The sequence below is a fragment of the Homarus americanus genome, unplaced genomic scaffold (assembly GCF_018991925.1).
Source record: "Homarus americanus isolate GMGI-L3 unplaced genomic scaffold, GMGI_Hamer_2.0 scaffold59441, whole genome shotgun sequence".
In the NCBI taxonomy this organism is placed as follows: Eukaryota; Metazoa; Arthropoda; class Malacostraca; order Decapoda; family Nephropidae; genus Homarus; species Homarus americanus.
In genome coordinates, this window is record NW_024755046.1 from 237,785 (window position 1) to 256,700 (window position 18,916).

The 18,916-nt window shown below is 45.6% G+C and overlaps 1 protein-coding gene across 1 annotated transcript in view; it reads right to left on the reverse strand.

Annotated features, from left to right (window-relative positions):
• The window catches only part of LOC121856145 (structural maintenance of chromosomes protein 2-like), a gene marked incomplete at its 5' end in the record, with an annotated part of 63,060 nt that overhangs the window by 25,794 nt on the left and 18,350 nt on the right, over positions 1-18,916 (reverse strand). Inside the window, 2 exons of the mRNA XM_042351457.1 lie at positions 4,529-4,672; positions 8,111-8,304. Of these exons, the coding sequence (XP_042207391.1) occupies positions 4,529-4,672; positions 8,111-8,304 (338 nt within the window). The remainder of the gene's footprint in view (positions 1-4,528; positions 4,673-8,110; positions 8,305-18,916) is intronic.

An 18,916-nucleotide genomic window follows, 5' to 3' on the forward strand; every position in this document is an offset into this window, starting at 1 on the left:
ATGAAGAGGATGTGAATGAAGTGCTTGTCAGCATGGAGGATCCTCTCACTTCTGATGAAGTCTTGGAGATGGTGGAGATGGTGAAGAAACAAGAGGAAGAAGAGGAAGCAACAGATAAGCCCCAAACAGCGGGGAAGGAACTGACAATTCCTAAGCTGAAGGAGTTCATGTAGCACGTCACTTCTGCCACCACTGCAACATGACCCTGATATGGAACACAGTATGCAAGTGGTGGAGGCGTTGAATCGGGCTGCGTCTACGTACTCTAAGCTGCTAGATCAACTGATTATGGCCCAGCAACAGAAGAAAATCACCTCATTCTTCCGTCCATTAGCCTCATCAGGTGAGTTTGTTATGAAACTGTGCGCTATGGAACTGAGTGTTTATTGCTTGGAAAAATAGACATTAAATTTTGGGTATACGATATCTAATAATTATGTGGTAGAAATTCATTAACTTAATGAATGTTTTCCATTCCTTCAGCTCCTGGGGTAGATGGACCATCTACGTCTGGGCAGACATGGCCGTCATCCAGTGCTTCCCCGTGTCAGATGTGTCCACAGCCACACCACTAGACAGTGATGTGGATGATGAGCTGGTCGAGTTGGGCTCTGCATCTTCAAAGGATGAATTGCCGAACTAAAGTTGAGTGAAAATCTATTTTTGAAAACATAAAGTAATTAAAACCTAAGTTGAGAGGAAAGTGAAAGTGCTTGGTGTGTCAGATGAGAGGCGGTGGTGTGCGGGGACAGCACGTCCACCCTCTCACATCAGCTGATCGCTAGTAAACAGACCGTTTCGTATCCAAAATTTTAGCTGTGTTGATTTATGAGTGTTTGTTTATTCTAGGAGATGGGCTGAGGTGCATCAGGGTAGACTCTCAGTCTGGGCAGGAGGAGGGTCAGTGATGCGAGACAGCAGACAGTACAGTGCAGTACCAAGCAGTAACAGTACTGTCCAGCTCTCAACTTGACTGCAATGAGTGCTTGCTACATATATATCATAATACTGTTATTTTTTCAAATTTTTTAGTTATAAAAGTCTTTTAGGTATTTTGTGTTTCTCTCAAGTACCAAACTAAATTATTCCATTGAAACAACACTTCTATTTAGTGCAAATTCGGTTTAAAGCGACCTCTCTTGGGACATATCTCGTGTTATATCAACGTTCTACTGTAGTAGTAGTAGTAGTAGCAGTAGTCATAGGTGATATCCGAACAGAAGCAGCAGCCCAGAAGTTATGTTACAGCCTGGATGAGATGTTGACTGTCCTTCTCTCTCCTTCAGTCGGCTTTGCTCTGCCTCAGGGGAACTAGAGCATCGGCCCCAAAGCCGACAACAGTTGCAGATACTGTATTGACTATGAGGCAACAGTCACTGAATGCCGCATAGATCTGCGGCTCAACTAGCTCAACACACCTAGGATAGCTACTTATGTATTAGGATATTTAATATTAAGGTAATAAAATGGTGGCGAAGGTATGGCTATTGGGGGAGGCTGGAGGCCATTTGAAAAAAAAAAAAAGTGTGTGTGTGTGTGTGAATCTTGGATCAAAGCTGATAGCTTCTGCCAGAAGAAAGCGGCAGCTCAGCACAAACTTCGTAATCTAAAAAACGAATGGTGGAAAAATATAGTGCGTGAAATGTAAAATTTTAAGGATCAACACAAGATGCGAGAATTTTTCAATTCCACCAAAACAATGTTTGGCCCAACTGCTCATAGTGTGGCCCCCTTCGCTCATCCAATGGTAACTCCCTAATTAAAGACGAAAAAGGCATCTGTCAGTGCTGGAAAGAGCATTACCATTCGTTGCTCAACCGAAAAACCAATACTACCCTTTCTAATGTTACCCACTTTCAGTACCTTAGCTCCCACCTGTCCCTAACCGCAGACATCGATGAAGAGATTCAACATTGGATCAGATGTGCATCTCAAGCCTTTGGCAGACTCCATACCCGTGTCTTCAGCTGTAGGGAGCTGAAATTATCTACAAAGTTGCACATATATCAAACAGTGGTCCTCCCTACCCTGCTGTATAGCAGTGAGACATGGGTCACATACAGGGGGCACACCAAGGCACTTGAAAACTTTCACCAACGTAGTCTACATTTGATCCTTCAAGTTCACTGGGAAGACAAAGAGAACAAATGCCAATAATCTCGCTGAGACCATGTGTAGGAGCATCAAGGCTACCATTATCCATGAACAACTACGCTGGACTGACTTTGTTACCTGCATGGACGACAGTAGTCTGCCAAAGCAGCTGCAGGGGATCCCTGACTAACAAATGTCCAGCTTACGAACGCCGGCCGATTCGAACAGGGTTAAACTTTAAATTTACAGTTTTTTAATTACCTGATGACTTATTTTTTACATTTAATTTACAGTGGTCCCTCGGTTAACGAGCACAATCCGTTCCAGCAGGTTGCTCATTAACCGAAAAACTAGTTAACCGAAACCAATGTTTCAATGGGTTTTTGGGTAATTGGTTCCAGCTCACCGAAAATTGCCTAAATTCAACAAAAAAGGAAGAAAAGTACACTTACTTTGAGGTGTGTATGTAGAAGGCTCCTGGATGATGATGGGAATTAGAATGGGGGTGGAGAAGGGAGAAGAGAAGGCATTGGGGTGAAAGAGAAGTCACCCCATGGCGCCATTTCACCCATAAAATTTTAGTTCTCTTGGTGTAATTCAAGATTATTTTCTTTAAATCAACACCTCACTGCATTATATATTGTCAATATGTAAAATAAAAAATTTCAAAATGACCAATAATTTGCTTGGAAACACAGAAAAAAGCATTTAGTTGAAGAGAGTCTCAAGCAAGATGTTACCTCCACTGAAAGGACAGGGAGACTGGCGCCTGTTTGGTGTGTTGCCAGGCTGGATGGCACGCATGAAACTAGTTTCCTTATCTTCAATTAAGTACAATAATTGTTAAAATGACTAAAAAATTTAATATTAAACTTTTAAAATTATTGAATAGTATAAACTTCTTAATATTTACTGAAATAGTTAGGAATTTAAGCCCTAAAACCGATTACTATATTGGCGGACTAATACTACAGCTGGTGGACCGCCAAATGCAAGCGAAAACATGTTCAGGTCGGCTCGTAAGAAAATCGTTAATCGAAAGATTGCTCGTTAACCGAAGTTAAGAATCTTATGGAAGGTAACTCGTTAACCGAAATCATGTTAACCGAGGCGCTCGTTAACCGAGGGATCACTGTACTGTATTTTGGCATTCTACTTGTTCTTCTGTCTTAAGTTAAGTGATTTTAGGTGTATATAAGAACTTAAGCTATGATATAGTGGGATTTTAAACATGTTCTGTAAGTACGGTATGAATATAGCATGTGTTCCGACTTACATACAAATCCGATAAGAATGTCCTCAGGAATGGAAACCATTCATAACCCGGGGACCCCCTGTACTTTACAGTCACCCAAGGAATGGTAAATGTAACGCTGGCGGGCGACGGATGAGGTATAAGGATAGTCTTAACCCTTACGCCCCGGGCTAGGGTGCCGCCGGCCATGCCCCCAAGAAAAATAAACTTTTCCAAAAATAATTTTTAAACTTTATAAATGATGAAAACAATAAAAAGGCCCAATAAAAACTATACATCGTCCCTCTATATTCTTACGTGGCGCCTCAGTGACGAGACAAATAAGGAGAATTTTTTTTAAATCGAGAACTCGCTGTCACTACGCACTTAGGGGTCATTTTCCCGCTTGCCTTTGTGTCCGAGTTGGCCAATAATGCATTTATTTACTGATCATAATACTTATTTCCTATAAATAATTAATTTAGAATGTATTTTATTTGCATTACCCTTCATAAGAAGTTCTCAGCGACACACGCACACAACTTTCAGTAATATTACTTTGATACAACATGATAAAATAGACAAACAATGAAAATGAAACAAACAAAAGTAGGAAGCTTCCCTGTGGGCGAGTGTGTGGTGTGACAGGTAAAATAGTCACACGGGAACCTGATAACCTGCGCTGGGCATTTAAACAGTGGCGAGAATAGGCGCAAGTTCTGGAACGTCGCCCGGAGCCTACGGTTTAAGACAAACTGGAAAAAGTGCCAAATCGACCGCCTCACCTGGGAGATGATTACTCCACACTGTAACACTTGGAGGAGTACCACACGAGAAGGTGTCAATACTTCTGATTTAGCCCGACTGCATAGTGTGGCAGACAAGTGCCAACGCCAGAAAGATGCTACCGCCACCCCTTCCGCACTAGTTGTAGCCCTCCACATGTGCAAAATCTGTGGACAGCTCTCCCAGCCCCATATCGGCCCCTTGAGTCACCTCAAGAGCTCACCAACAAAGGTGACATCCCTAATAACTCATATCATTGTATTATAGCTGGATGATCATCATACTAGATTCCGGGTGACACTCAAGAAGTAGTAGTACTGTATTGTGTGTGTTTGGTAAGATAAACAGTGATAGCATCCTAAATCATAAGTATTTAATTCTTCCTCCCAACATGACAGTAAAAGTACCACTAACCTTTCCTTGTGCAATTTCCTCTTCAAGGGCCTTCATCTGTACCTGATACTGCTCCAACACCTCCACTGATGAATTAATTTGAACCTTTGTAGTCTCAATACTCTGTTCTAGTTCACATATTTCCAACTTTAAGGTTTCCTCCTCCTGAAAATACCAAATGTCAAGAATTAGAATTATTCTCTCTATATGAACAGTACTGCCTTACTTCCACTGGATATTCTCTCACGGTGCAGCTACTGGCAGAATCCCCCTCCAGCATTTAGGTAATTTCCACCATACATAAGATACACCCTCCAGCACCAATATAAACAGGTTTCCACACTTTATTCACTCTCAAATTTCAAGACTTTCTTTTTTTCTTTTCAAGGACACTGAAGCCTTTCTCAAGTAGATGCTCAAGCTTAGGAAGTACACATGAGATTTATTGGTGGTTTTAATAAACAAATAAATCAGATTCTACCTGGTTTCACCCCAAGCCTGAGCATCTTCTCTTAGTGAAAATGTTTATGAACTTGTCAAAATGAATGTGGTTTTTAACGTGTATTAGTACAGCTCAGTAGATTATTTTTCACCCTTGTACAGTATATATGTTTTTGTGTTGATTTTGTTTTAAAAATATTACTTTATAATCACTTGCATATTTTTCAAATCCTACTATTTATACTGTGTTGGGTACTGTCATGTCAACATGAGTGTGGTATCAAATATTCATTTAAATAAAATAATGCTATAATAACTAAACCTACAGTAAAATATAACTAGGCAAGTTCACAATACAGTGGTCCCTCGGTTAACGAGCACAATCCGTTCTAGAAGGTTGCTCGTTAACCGAAACCATTGTTTCAATGGGTTTTTGGGTAATTGGTTCCAGCTCACCGAAAATTGCCTAAATTCAACAAAAAAGGTAGAAAAATACACTTACTTTGAGGTGTGTATGTAGAAGGCTCCTGGATGATGATGATGATGATGATGATAATGGGAATTAGAATGGGGGTGGAGGAGAAGGAAGAAGAGAAGGCATTGGGGTGGAAGAGAAGTCACCCCATGGCACCATTTCACCCATAAAATTTTAGTTCTCTTGGTGTATTTCAAGATTATTTTCTTTAAATCAACACTGCACTGCATTATATATTGTCAATATGTAAAATATATTTCAAAATTACCAATAATTTGCTTGGAAACACAGAAAAAAAAGCGTTTAGTTGAAGAGTCTCAAGCAAGATGTTACCTCCACTGAAAACAGAGAGAGACTAACGCCTGTCTGGTGTGTTAACAGGCTGGATGGCACGCCAGAAACTAGTTTCTTTACCTTCAATTATGTTCAATAATTGTTAAAATGACTAAAAAAGTTAATATTAAACTTTTAAAATTATTGAATAGTATAAACTTCTTGATATTTACTAAAATAGTAAGGAATTTAAGCCCTAAAATCGATTACTGCATCGGCGGACTAATACTACAGCTGGTGGACCGCCAAATGCAAGCGAAAACTTGTTGAAGTCGGCTCGTAAAAAACTCGTTAATCGAGGGATTGCTCGTTAACTGAAGTTAAGAATCTTATGGAAGGTAAATCGTTTACCAAAATCTCATTAACCGAGGCGCTCGTTAACCGAGGGACCACTGTACAAACAGATTGTCATTTGTTATGTAATTGGGCATGAGTATTACAAGGTATTATAGCTAAATCATTTCAACCAAAGAGACCCTAGACACACACAGGTAAAGAAATCATTTAAATTTTGAAATTAAAATAAACAGTAAAAGTTAAAGTAAAGAAACTTAAGACATTTGCCTTGTTGATTGCTCAGTTTCCGTAACATAAGACACAAGGTTGTTATGTAGATTAAAGACAAACCAATGGTACACAGTTCTGCAAGTCTGTCCTCACACTGAGGTAACAATGGAGAAGCGATTCCATTCAAGTCTTTAAATCTTGACATTCATTCTGACTGTCTAGACTTATTATTTCCAGTGATCACAGTTGAGGTGTAGCTACATATATCTTACAAGGTTTAATTATGACTCAGAGATTTCAGAGAAGAATATATTTCAACTAGTTACTAACCATCATCATCATCAATGTTTTACAGCCATTTTACACACACTTACTGCACAATCTCTTGCAGTTTCTCTTGTCAGGTTCTTAACTCTTCCCGTGTCATTCTTGGCCTTTCATACAATTCTACAGTAGCTACATATTGGGAGAAGGAATGAAGAGTATCTTTGTTGGGAAGTTAATGGACTTTGGTCTAAACAATGGTGTGTGTTTTTTAGCTATCAATTTAATTCAAGCAGGGAGACTAGCCCAGAGTAGTGACAGACCTAGGAATAGGAACCCAATCTAAGAATTTGTATTTTCAAAATTAACTTGTCTGAGGCTCACAATAACTGTCATAGAAGCCATTCATTCACCTTTAAAACTGGTTCCAAGGATCAGTCTGGTGTTAGAATCTTTAAAGGCCTCTCCAGAAGAAAGGTTTAATCCTAAAATGCTGTTACCGAGCACATTCAGTACCTAACAGCCCTCATAACTGTCTGCTGTATAGTGTCCTCTACAATATTAGACTGTGTTGGCAAACACATTTAGCTATAACACTCACTGCTCCCTCATCATACCATCCACTGCTCAAGGAGAGACACTATACAAACTCCATAACAAGGGGTACAAATACAAACAGTACTGTCAACATTATGTTACTACACTTGAACCTCACTAGTTCAGCATCCAATAATTCAAGGTATTGCACCTGCTAAGGGGCCATTAAAAAATTACGTAATGTAGAGGGGGGAGGGGTATCAAGCCAGGTGTTACAGGGGGGGGGGGGTCAGAAGAAGTGTTATGTAACATTAAAAAATAAAATAAAGCCTAAATAATAATTATGTAATCTTTGAAAGTCTTTAATACAGTGTACTAAGAATTACAAAGAAAATATATGTACTGAGGTCTTTCTATACCTTGTCAAACGCTTGCATATTCATTTTTTTTCAAATAAAGGTGAAAGCGACATTTGATTGCTTTATAAATATAATTTCTGTGTTTTAACAGCTGCCAAGTGCCCTACACAGCCTTCACCTGATGCAGCAACTCACATGAAACTGGGAAAATGTTTCAACGATTAAAACAGGAATCAAGCCAGCGGCCCCTCACTACCACGACTGACTGGTACAATCCGCCCCCTCCACCATCACTGCCAACCTATTAAATTAGTTATCAAATATTTACTCGTTTAATTCTCTTGTTTCTTTCACTTCTCAATCCTAAATAATAATATCCTATTTCTCAGGCTTAGTTTTCAATGGTACAGTGTCTATAGCATGTGGGAGGGGAACACATCTTCAATAATGTAATTATTCTCACGTACAATGCAGTGTTGTTTGGCAATATAACCCTTGAGTTACAGAGGCAAGGAATGTAAGCACATTTTCACTTCTAGCTCCCTATGAGTGCTAAAAATATTTATTTTACAGGAACTTTATTTTTTGTAAGGGATTTTAGTCACTATATCATTCATTAACTTCTACCACACTCACTCCAAATACTGTACAGGATTCTGCCTCCCTCAGGAGATGCACACAACTTGCCTGTTTTTTGAGGTTCCATTTACTTCTTGTCTCTTCTGCCACCTTCTTGCACTTTTCTAATGCTACTTTGGCTGCCTTCAGCTCTTTTTCTTTTAATGCCTTGGAATTCTTAATTTTGTCTTCAATCTCCTTCACCTTTTCTTCTCCTTCAATATCTACCTGCTTACACCGCTCAACAGTTGCCATACACTCCTCTGTCAAGAATCAAAACACAGTTGTGAGGTCAAGCTAGTCAGGTACTGTACTATACTGTAGAGTATTATGACAACCACTACATCTTCTTTACCTGTACAGTATTACAGTAGACGATCATTTTACAGTGCTAGAGGGGCGGTTCACTTGCACGGTTAAGCCCTAACCCCCCGAGAAAAACTTTTATGAGCCTCTAAGACAACTTACAGTAAGTCCTCGCTTAACGTCGGGGTTATGTTCGTGAAAATGCGACGTTATACGAATCAACGTTAAGCGGACCAATTTTCCCCATAAGAAATAGATAAAATACAGGAGTTACGTTCCTGAGCCTCCCTTTGCCCCATGAAATACATTACATATAAAGCTACTTATGTGATGCCTGGCGAGGTGCTTGTATACATTACTATAAACTCACATTCATTGAGATTTAAAAGAGAAAACCTTTAAAACTCCTCCACATGACATATAAATTCCATTAGGTAATCTTTACTGACCAGCGGCCTGGCACCAGCTGTCATAATAGATCACCTCCCCCCGTCATACTAAATCACACTCCACCTGTCATACTACATCACCTCCCCCTGTCATACTACATCACCTCCCCCTGTCATAATACATCACCTCCCCCTGTCATACTACATCACACCCCCTGTCATAATACATCACCTCCCTGTCATACCACATCACCGTCATAATACATCACCCCTGTCAATACATCACCTCCCTGTCATACTACATCACCCCCGTCATAATACATCACCTCCCCTGTCATAATACACGCCTCCGCCTGTCATAATACATCACCTCCCCATCATACTACATCACCTCCCCTGTCATACTACACATCACCTCCCCTGTCATACTACATCACCTCCCACATACTCACATCAACTTCTCCCATAATAAATCACCTCCCACTGTCACACTACATCAACTTCCCCTCATAATACATCATCACCTCCCACTGTCACACTACATCACCTCCCCTGTCATAATACATCACCTCCCCTGTCATACTACATCACCTCCCCTGTCATACTACATCACCTCTTCCTGTCATAATACATCACCTCCCCCTGTCACATCACTCCAAAAATACATAACCTCCCCTGTCATACTCACATCACCTCCCCTGTCATACTACATCACCTCCCCTGTCATATACATCACCTCCCCTGTCATAATACATCACCCCCTGTCATACTACATCACCCCCTTGTCATAATACATCACCTCCCCGTCATACTACATCACATCCCCCGTCATAATAAATCACCTCCCCTGTCATAATACATCACCTCCTTACACACATCACCTCCCCTGTCATAATACATCACCTACCCCTGTCATACTACATCACCCCCGTCATACTACATCACCCCGTCATAATACATCACCTCCCTGTCATAATACATCACCTCTGTCATACCACATCACCTCTGTCATACTACATCACCTCCCCTGTCATACTACATCACCTCCCTGTCATACTACATCACCTCCCCTGTCATAATACATCACCTCTGTCATAATACATCACCTCCCTGTCATAATACATCACCCCCTGTCATACTACATCACACACCTGTCATAATAAACTCCCCCTGTCATAATACATCACCTCCTCCCTTCACTATACTACATCACCTCCCCTGTCATAATACATCACCTCCCCTGTCATAATACATCACCCCCCTGTCATACTACATCACCTCCCCTCTGTCATAATACATCACCTCCCCCTGTCATAATACATCACCTCCCCTGTCATAATACATCACCTCCCTGTCATAATACATCACCTCCCCTGTCATACTAATCACTGTCATACACATCACCTCCTCCTATCATAATACATCACCTCCCCGTCATAATACATCACCTCCCCTGTCATACTACATCACCTCCCCTGTCATACTACATCACCCCCCTGTCATACTACATCACCTCCCCTGTCATAATACATCACCTCCCCTGTCATAATACATCACCTCCCCTGTCATAATACATCACCTCTGTCATACCACATCACCACCTGTCATAATAAATCACCTCCCCTGTCATAATACATCACATCACCTCCCCTCATATACTACATCACCTCCCCTGTCATTCCTGTCTATCACCCCTGTCATAATACATCACCTCCCTGTCATGCACACACCTCCCCGTCATAATACATCACCTCCCCCTGTCATACTACATCACCTCCCCTGTCATAATACATCACCTCCCCCGTCATACCACATCACCTCCCCTTGTCATACTACATCACCCTTCCTGTCATAATACATAACCTCCCTGTCATACTACATCACCTCCCCTGTCATACTACATCACCCCCGTCATAATACATCACTCCCCTGTCATAATACATCACCTCCCCTGTCATACTACATCACCTCCCTGTCATACACACACTCTGTCATACTACATCACATCCCCTGTCATAATAAATCACCTCCCCGTCATAATACATCACCTCCCCGTCATAATACATCACCTCCCCTGTCATAATACATCACCTCCTGTCATACTACATCACCTCTGTCATACTACATCACCTCCCGTCATAATACATCACCTACCCCTGTCATAATACATCACCTCCCCCGTCATACTACATCACCTCCCCTGTCATACTACATCACCTCCCCTGTCATACCACATCACCTCCCCCTGTCATACTACATCACCTCCCCTGTCATAATACATCACCTCTGTCATATACATCACCGTCTCATACTACATCACTCCCTGTCTAATAATCACGTCATATCCCTCCCTATACATCCTTGTCATCTACATCACCTCCCCTGCCATACCACATCACCTCCCCTGTCATAATACATCACCTCCCCTGTCATAACACATCACTCCCCGTCATACTACATCACCTCCCCGTCATAATAATCATCACCTCCCCTGTCATAATACATCACCTCCCATCATAATACATCACCTCCCCGTCATAATACATCACCCCCTGTCATACTACATCACCTCCCCTGTCATACTACATCACCTCCCTCTCATCATAATACATCACCTCCCCTGTCATACTACATCACCCCCTGTCATACTACATCACCTCCCCTGTCATAATACATCACCTCCCCCGTCATAATACATCACCTCCCCCTGTCATACTACATCACCTCCTCCTGTCATAACACATCACCTCCCCTGTCATACTACATCACCCCCCGTCATAATACATCACCTCTCATACTACATCACATCCCCCTGTCATATTACATCACCTCCCCTGTCATATACATCACCTCCCCTGTCATAATAATCACCTCCCCTGTCATAATACATCACCTCCCCTGTCATACTACATCACCTCCTCTGTCATAATACATCACCTCCCCTGTCATACTACATCACCTCCCCTGTCTGTACATCACCTCCCCTGTCATGCTACATCACATCCCCCTGTCATATTACATCACCTCCCTGTCATAATACATCACCTCCCCTGTCATAATACATCACCTCCCTGTCTACCATCACCTCCTGTCTATCACCTCCCCTGTCATACTACATCACCTCCCCGTCATTTCCACCTCCCCTGTCTTCATCACCTCCCCTGTCTTTCATCACCTCCCCTGTCATACTACATCACCTCCCCCTGTCTAATACATCACCCCCTGTCTTTCCACATCACCTCCCCTGTCATAACACATCACCTCCCCCTGTCATACTACATCACCTCCCACTGTCATACTACATCACCCCCCTGTCATACTATCCATCCCCCTGTCATAATAAATCACCTCCCCTGTCATACCACATCACCTCCTCCTGTCATAATACATCACCTCCCCTGTCATACTACATCACCTCCCCTGTCATACATCACCTCCCCTATACTACCTCCCTCCCCCTGTCTACTACATCACCTCCCCTGTCATACTACATCCTCCCCTGTCATACTACATCACCTCCCCTGTCATACTACATCACCTCCCCTGTCATACTACATCACCTCCCGCCTATCATACTACATCACCTCCCCTGTCATACTACATCACCTCCCCTGTCATACTACATCACCTCCCTGTCATACTACACATCACCTCCCCTGTCATACTACATAACCTCCCCTGTCACTTCCTTCCCTGTCATACACACTACCTCCTGTCATACATCACCTCCCCTGTCATACTACATCACCTCCGCCCTATCATACTACATCACCTCCCCTGTCATACTACATCATCTTTCTGTCATAACCATCACCTCCCCCTGTCATACTACATTAACTCCCCTGACATACTACATCACCTCCCCTGTCATTCACACATACTCCCCTGTCTTAATCACCTCCCCCTGTCTGTTACATCACCTCCCCGTCATAATACATCACCTCCCCTGTCATACTACATCACCTCCCCCGTCATACTACATCACCTCCCCTGTCTACATCCCTCCCCCTGTCATACTCATCAATTTCCACTCTCTAATACATCACCTCCGTCCATACTACATCACCTCTTTCTGTCAAAATACATCACCTCCCCTGTCATACTACATTAACTCCCCTGACATACTACAACCTCCCCTGGTCATACTACATTAACTCCCCTGTCATAATAAATCAACTACCCCCCGACTTCCAGTAAAAGTGACTGTGGTTTTTAAGCTTAAAGCTCTCATAAAATGTAACAGACTAAAGTTAGCAGAATATAAATTGCTAGAATCCTTGCAAGACAGCGAATAATATAAAAATAGACATCATATATTTACCACAAGATATAAAACTTTTAGTCCCTTAAGTACATTTAAGTACTGTACTATACATGTATTTTCAACTTATTTTTCAGTCGATAGAGTAACTTTCTTCATTTATATTTACTCATTTACATGCACACACCATCCTAAATACATATTGTGAAAAAGGTAAGTGAAATATTTGTCCTAAGGGCGAGGGTGATGCGCAGTAGAAAATTGTCCATGATGAGTCAAACGAATTGGTACCGAGTCACTGGGACGTTAAACGAATTTTTGGTCTCTAAGGTTTGCTAACGTAGTACCGAAACAAGGTTAAGTGGGCCGACGTTAAGCGAGGACTTACTGTACAGTATATGCAAGGGTGTCCAGCCCTGATGTGGTGTAGTGTCCATGGCAGGACCTGATGTGTGATGTAGTGTAGTATCCATGACAGGCCCTGATGCATGGTGTAGTGTAGTGTCCTTGGCAGGCCTGATGTGATGTAGTGTAGTGTCCATGGCAGGCCCTGATGTGTGGTGTAGTGTACTGTCCATGGCAGGCACTGATGTGTAGTGTAGTGTCCATGGCAGGCAGTGATGTGTAGTGTCCATGGCAGGCCCTGATGTGTGATGTAGTGTAGTGTCCATGGGGACCTGTGTGTGGTGTAGTGTACTGTCCATGGCAGGCCTGATGTGTGATGTAGTGAGGCATCCATGGCAGAGCCCAGTGTGTGGTGTAGTGTAGTGTCCATGGCAGACCCTGATGTGTAGTGTAGTGGCCATGGCAGTCCCTGATGTGTGATGTAGTGTAGTGTCAGGCCTTGATGTGTGGTGTGAGTGTCCATGGCAGGCCTGATGTGTGATGTAGTGTAGTGTCCATGGCAGGCTGATGTGTGATAGTGTAGTGTCCATGGCAGGCCCTGATGTGTGGTGTTGTGTAGCATCGCATGCCTGATAGAGGCCTCATGTGAGTGTAGTGTACATGGCAGGCCTCGATGTGTGATGTAGTATAGTGTCCATGGCAGGCTGATGTGTGGTAGTGTCCATGGCAGGCCCTGATGTGTGGTGTAGTGTAGTGTCCATGGCAGGCCTGATGTGCGCGGTAGTGTCCATGGCAGGTCCTCATGTGTGGTGTAGTGTAGTGTCCATGGCAGGCCCTCAATGTGGTGTGGTGTGAGTGTCCGCAGCTAGGCTATTGTGCGCGGTGGCTTGCATGTAGTGTAGTGTCCATGGCAGGTCCACATGTGTGGTGTAGTGTAGTGCCCATGGCAGGCCCTGATGTTTGGTGCAGTGTAGTGTCCATGGCAGGCTGATGTGGTGCAGTGTCCATGGCAGGCCCTGATGTGTTGTAGTGTAGTCATGTCGCGGCGGCCTGATGTGTGTGGTGATGTCATGGCAGGACCTTATGTGTGGTGATGGCTGATGTGGTGTCTACAGTGTGTGGTCTGGTGTAGTGTCCATGGCAGGCCCTGATGTGTCGGTAGTGTAATGTCGATGCTGGACCTCATGTGTGGTGTAGTGTGGTGTTCATGGCAGGCCCTGGTGTAGTGCAGTGTCGGCAGGCCTGATGTGTGGTGAAGTGTAGTGCCAGCAGGACCTATGTGTGGTGTGGTGTAGGTGTCCATGGCAGGCCCTGGTGTGGTGGTGTTGTGTCCATGGCAGGCTGGTGTTGTGTAGTGTAGTGCCCATGGCAGGCCCTGATGTTTGGTGCAGTGTAGTGTCCATGGCAGGCCCATTGTGGTGCAGTGTCGCAGGCACTGATGTATGGTGTAGTGTCCAAGGTAGGCCCTGATGTGTGGTGTAGTGTAGTGTCCATGGCAGGACATGATGTGTGATGTAGTGGTGTCCATGAGCCTGATGTGTGATGTAGTGTAGTGTACATGGCAGGCCCTGATGTGTGGTATAGTGTCCATGGTAAGCCCTGGTGTGGTGTAGTGTAGTGTCCATGGCAGGCCCTGATGTGTGGTTTAGGTAGTGTCCATGGCAGGCCCTGGTGTGGTAGTGTGTGTGTCCTGGCCCTGATGTGTGGTTTTGGTGTCCATGGCAGGCTCTGATGTGGTGTAGTGTAGTATGGCAGGCCCTGGTGTTGAGTGTCATGGCAGGCCCTGATGTGTGGTGGTGTCCATGGCAGGCCCTGGTGTGTAGTGTAGTGTCCATGGCAGGCCCTGAGTGTGGTGTAAAGCAGTGTCCACGGCGGCCTGGTGTGTAGTGTAGTGTCATGGCATGATGTGTGGTGTAGTGTCCATGGCAGTCCCTGGTGTGGTAGTGGTATGGCAGGCACTGGTGTGGTGGTTAGTATGGCAGGCCCTGATGTGTGGTGTAGTGTACTGTCCATGGCAGGCACTGATGTGTAGTGTAGTGTCCATGGCAGGCAGTGATGTGTAGTGTCCATGGCAGGCCCTGATGAGTGATGTAGTGTAGTGTCGCTGGAATGATGTGTGGTGTAGTGTACTGTCCATGGCAGGCCCTGATGTGTGATGTAGTGAGGCATCCATGAGAGCCCTGATGTGTGGGTGTAGTTGTGTCCATGGCAGACCCTGATGTGTGGTGTAGTGGCCAAGTCCCTGATGTGTGATGTAGTGTAGTGTCCATGAGAGGCTGATGTGTGATGTAGTGTAGTGTCCATGGCAGGCCCTGATGTGTGATGTAGTGTAGTGTCCATGGCAGGCTGATGTGTGATGTAGTGTAGTGTCCATGGCAGGCCCTGTGTGTGGTGTTGTGTAGCATCCATGGCAGGCCCTGATGTGTGGTGTAGTGTAGTGTCCATGAGAGGCCCTCATGTGAGGTGTAGTCAGGCCCTGATGTGTGATGTAGTATAGTGTCCATGGCCCTGATGTGTGGTGTGGTGTAGTGTCCATGGCAGGCCCTGATGTGTGGTGTGTGTAGTGTCCATGGCAGGCCTGATGTGCCATGAAGTGTAGTGTCCATGGCAGGTCCTCATGTGTGGTGTAGTGACCAGCAGGCCCTCATGTGTGGTGTAGTGTAGTGTCCATGGCAGGCCCTAATGTGTTGTGTAGTGTAGTGTCCATGGCAGGGCCTGATGTGCCATGTAGTGTAGTGTCCATGGCGGTCCACATGTGGTGTGGTGGTGCCCATGGCAGGCCTGATGTTTGGTGCAGTGTAGTGTCCATGGCAGGCCTGATGTGTGGGTGTCCATGGCAGGCCTGATGTGTGGTGTGGTATGTGTCCATGGCAGGCCCTGATGTGTGGTGTAGTGTCCATGGCAGGCTGTGTTGTGTAGTGCGTGGCCTGATGTGTGGTGTAATGCAGTGTCCACGGCAGGCCTGGTGTGTAGTGTAGATGTCGCAGGCACTGATGTGTGGTGTAGTGTCCATGGCAGTCCCTGGTGTGTGTGTGTAGTGTAGTGTCCATGGCAGGCACTGGTGTGTGGTGTATGTAGTGTCCAGCAGGCCCTGAGGTGTGGTGTATTGTAGTGTTCATGGCCTGGTGTGGTGTGTGTAGTGTCCATGGCGGTGTGTGGTGTATTGTAGTGTTCATGGCAGGCCCTGGTGTGTGGTGTAGTGTAGTGTATGGCAGGCCCTGGTGTGTGGTGTAGTGTAGTGTCCATGGCAGGCCCTGGTGTGGTGTAGTGTAGTGTCCATGGCAGGACCCGGTGTGGTGTAGTGTAGTGTCCATGGCAGGACATGATGTGTGATGTAGTGAGTGTCATGGGCCCTAATGTGTGATGTAGTGTCCATGGCAGGCCCTGGTGTGTGGTGTAGTGTCCATGGCAGACCCTGGTGTGTGGTGGTGTAGTGTCCGCAGGCCCTGATGTGTGGTGTAGTGTAGTGTCCATGAGAGGCCCTCATGTGAGGTGTAGTGTCCATGGCAGGCGTGTGTGATGTTGTGTAGTGTCCATGGCAGGACCTGATGTGTGATGTAGTATAGTGTCCATGGCAGGCCCTGATGTGTGGTGTAGTGTAGTGTCCATGGCAGGCCCTGATGTGCCATGAAGTGTTGTGTCCATGGCAGGTCCTCATGTGTGGTGTAGTGTAGTGTCCATGGCAGGCCCTCATGTGTGGTGTAGTGTAGTGTCCATGGCCCTAATGTGTGATGTAGTGTAGTGTCGCAGGCTGATGTGCCATGTGGTGTAGTGTCCATGGCAGGTCCACATGTGTGGTGTAGTGTAGTGCCCATGGCAGGCCCGTGTTTGGTGCAGTGTAGTGTCCATGGCAGGTCTGGAGTGTGGTGTGGTGTATCCATGGAAGGCCTTAGTGTGTGGTGCAGTGCAGTGTCCTGGCAGGCCCTGATGTGTGTGGTGAAGTGTATCATGGCAGGACCTTATGTGTGGTGTAGTGTAGTGTCCATGGCAAACCCTGATGTGTGGTGTAGTGTGTGATGTGTGGTCTGGTGTAGTGTCCATGGCAGAGCCCTGATGTGTGGGTGTAGTGTAATGTCGTGGCAGGCCCTCATGTGTGTGTAGTGTAGTGTTCATGGCAGGCCTGGTGTGTGAGTGCAGTGTCCATGGCAGCCCCTGGTGTGTGGTGAAGTGTCCATGGCAGGACCTTATGTGGTGTGGTGTAGTGTCCATGGCAGGCCCTGGTGTGTAGTGTGGAGTGTTGTGTCCATGGCAGGCCCTGGTGTGTGGTGTAGTGTAGTGCCCATGCAGGCCCTGATGTTTGGTGCAGTGTAGTGTCCATGGCAGGCCCTGATGTGTGGTGCAGTGTCCATGGCAGGCACTGATGTATGGTGTAGTGTCGGAGTAGGCCCTGATGTGGTGTAGTGTAGTGTCCATGGCAGGACATGATGTGTGATGTAGTGAGGTGTCCATGGCAGGCCCTGATGTGTGATGTAGTGTAGTGTACATGGCAGGCCCTGATGTGTGGTGTATTGTAGTGTCCATGGCAGGCCCTGATGTGTGGTTTAGTGTAGTGTCCATGGGGCTCCTGTGTGGTGTAGTGTAGTGTCCATGGCAGGCCCTGATGTGTGGTTAGTGTAGTGTCCATGGCAGGCTCTGATGTGTGGTGGTGTAGTAGTGTCCATAGCAGGCCCTGGTGTGCGGTGTGTAGTGTCCATGGCAGGCCCTGATGTGGTGTAGTGTCCATGGCAGGCCCCTGGTGTAGTGTAGTGTCCATGGCAGGCCCTGATGTGTGGTGTAATGCAGTGTCCACAGGCCCTGGTGTGTAGTGTAGTGTCCATGGCAGGCACTGATGTGTGGTGTGAGTGTCCAAGGCAGGCCCTGATGTGTGGAGTAGTGTAGTGTCCATGGCAGGACATGATGTGTGATGTAGTGAGGTGTCCATGGCAGGCCCTGATGTGTGATGTAGTGTAGTGTACATGGCAGGCCCTGATGTGTGGTGTATTGTAGTGTCCATGGTAAGCCCTGGTGTGTGGTGTAGTGTAGTGTCCATGGCAGGCCCTGATGTGTGGTTTAGTGTAGTGTCCATGGCAGGCCCTGGTGTGTGGTGTAGTGTAGTGTCCATGGCCCTGATGTGTGGTTTAGTGTAGTGTCCATGGCAGGCTCTGATGTGTGGTGTGTGTAGTGTCCATGGCAGGCCCTGGTGTGCGTGTGTAGTGTCCATGGCGGCCCTGATGTGTGTGTAGTGTCCATGGCAGGCCCTGGTGTGTAGTGTAGTGTCCATGGCGCCCTGATGTGTGGTTTAGTGTAGTGTCCATGGCAGGCCCTGGTGTGTGGTGTAGTGTCCATGGCAGGCCCTGGTGTGTGTAGTGTGTGTCCATGGCAGGACCTGGTGTGTGGTGTAGTGTAGTGTCCATGGCAGGACATGATGTGGATGTAGGAGGTGTCCATGGCAGGCCCCAATGTGTGATGTAGTGTCCATGGCAGGCCCTGGTGTGTGGTGTGTAGTGTCCACAGACCCTGGTGTGTGGTGTAGTAGTGTCCATGGCAGGCCCTGATGTGTGGTGGTGTAGTGTCCATTGCAGGACATGATGTGTG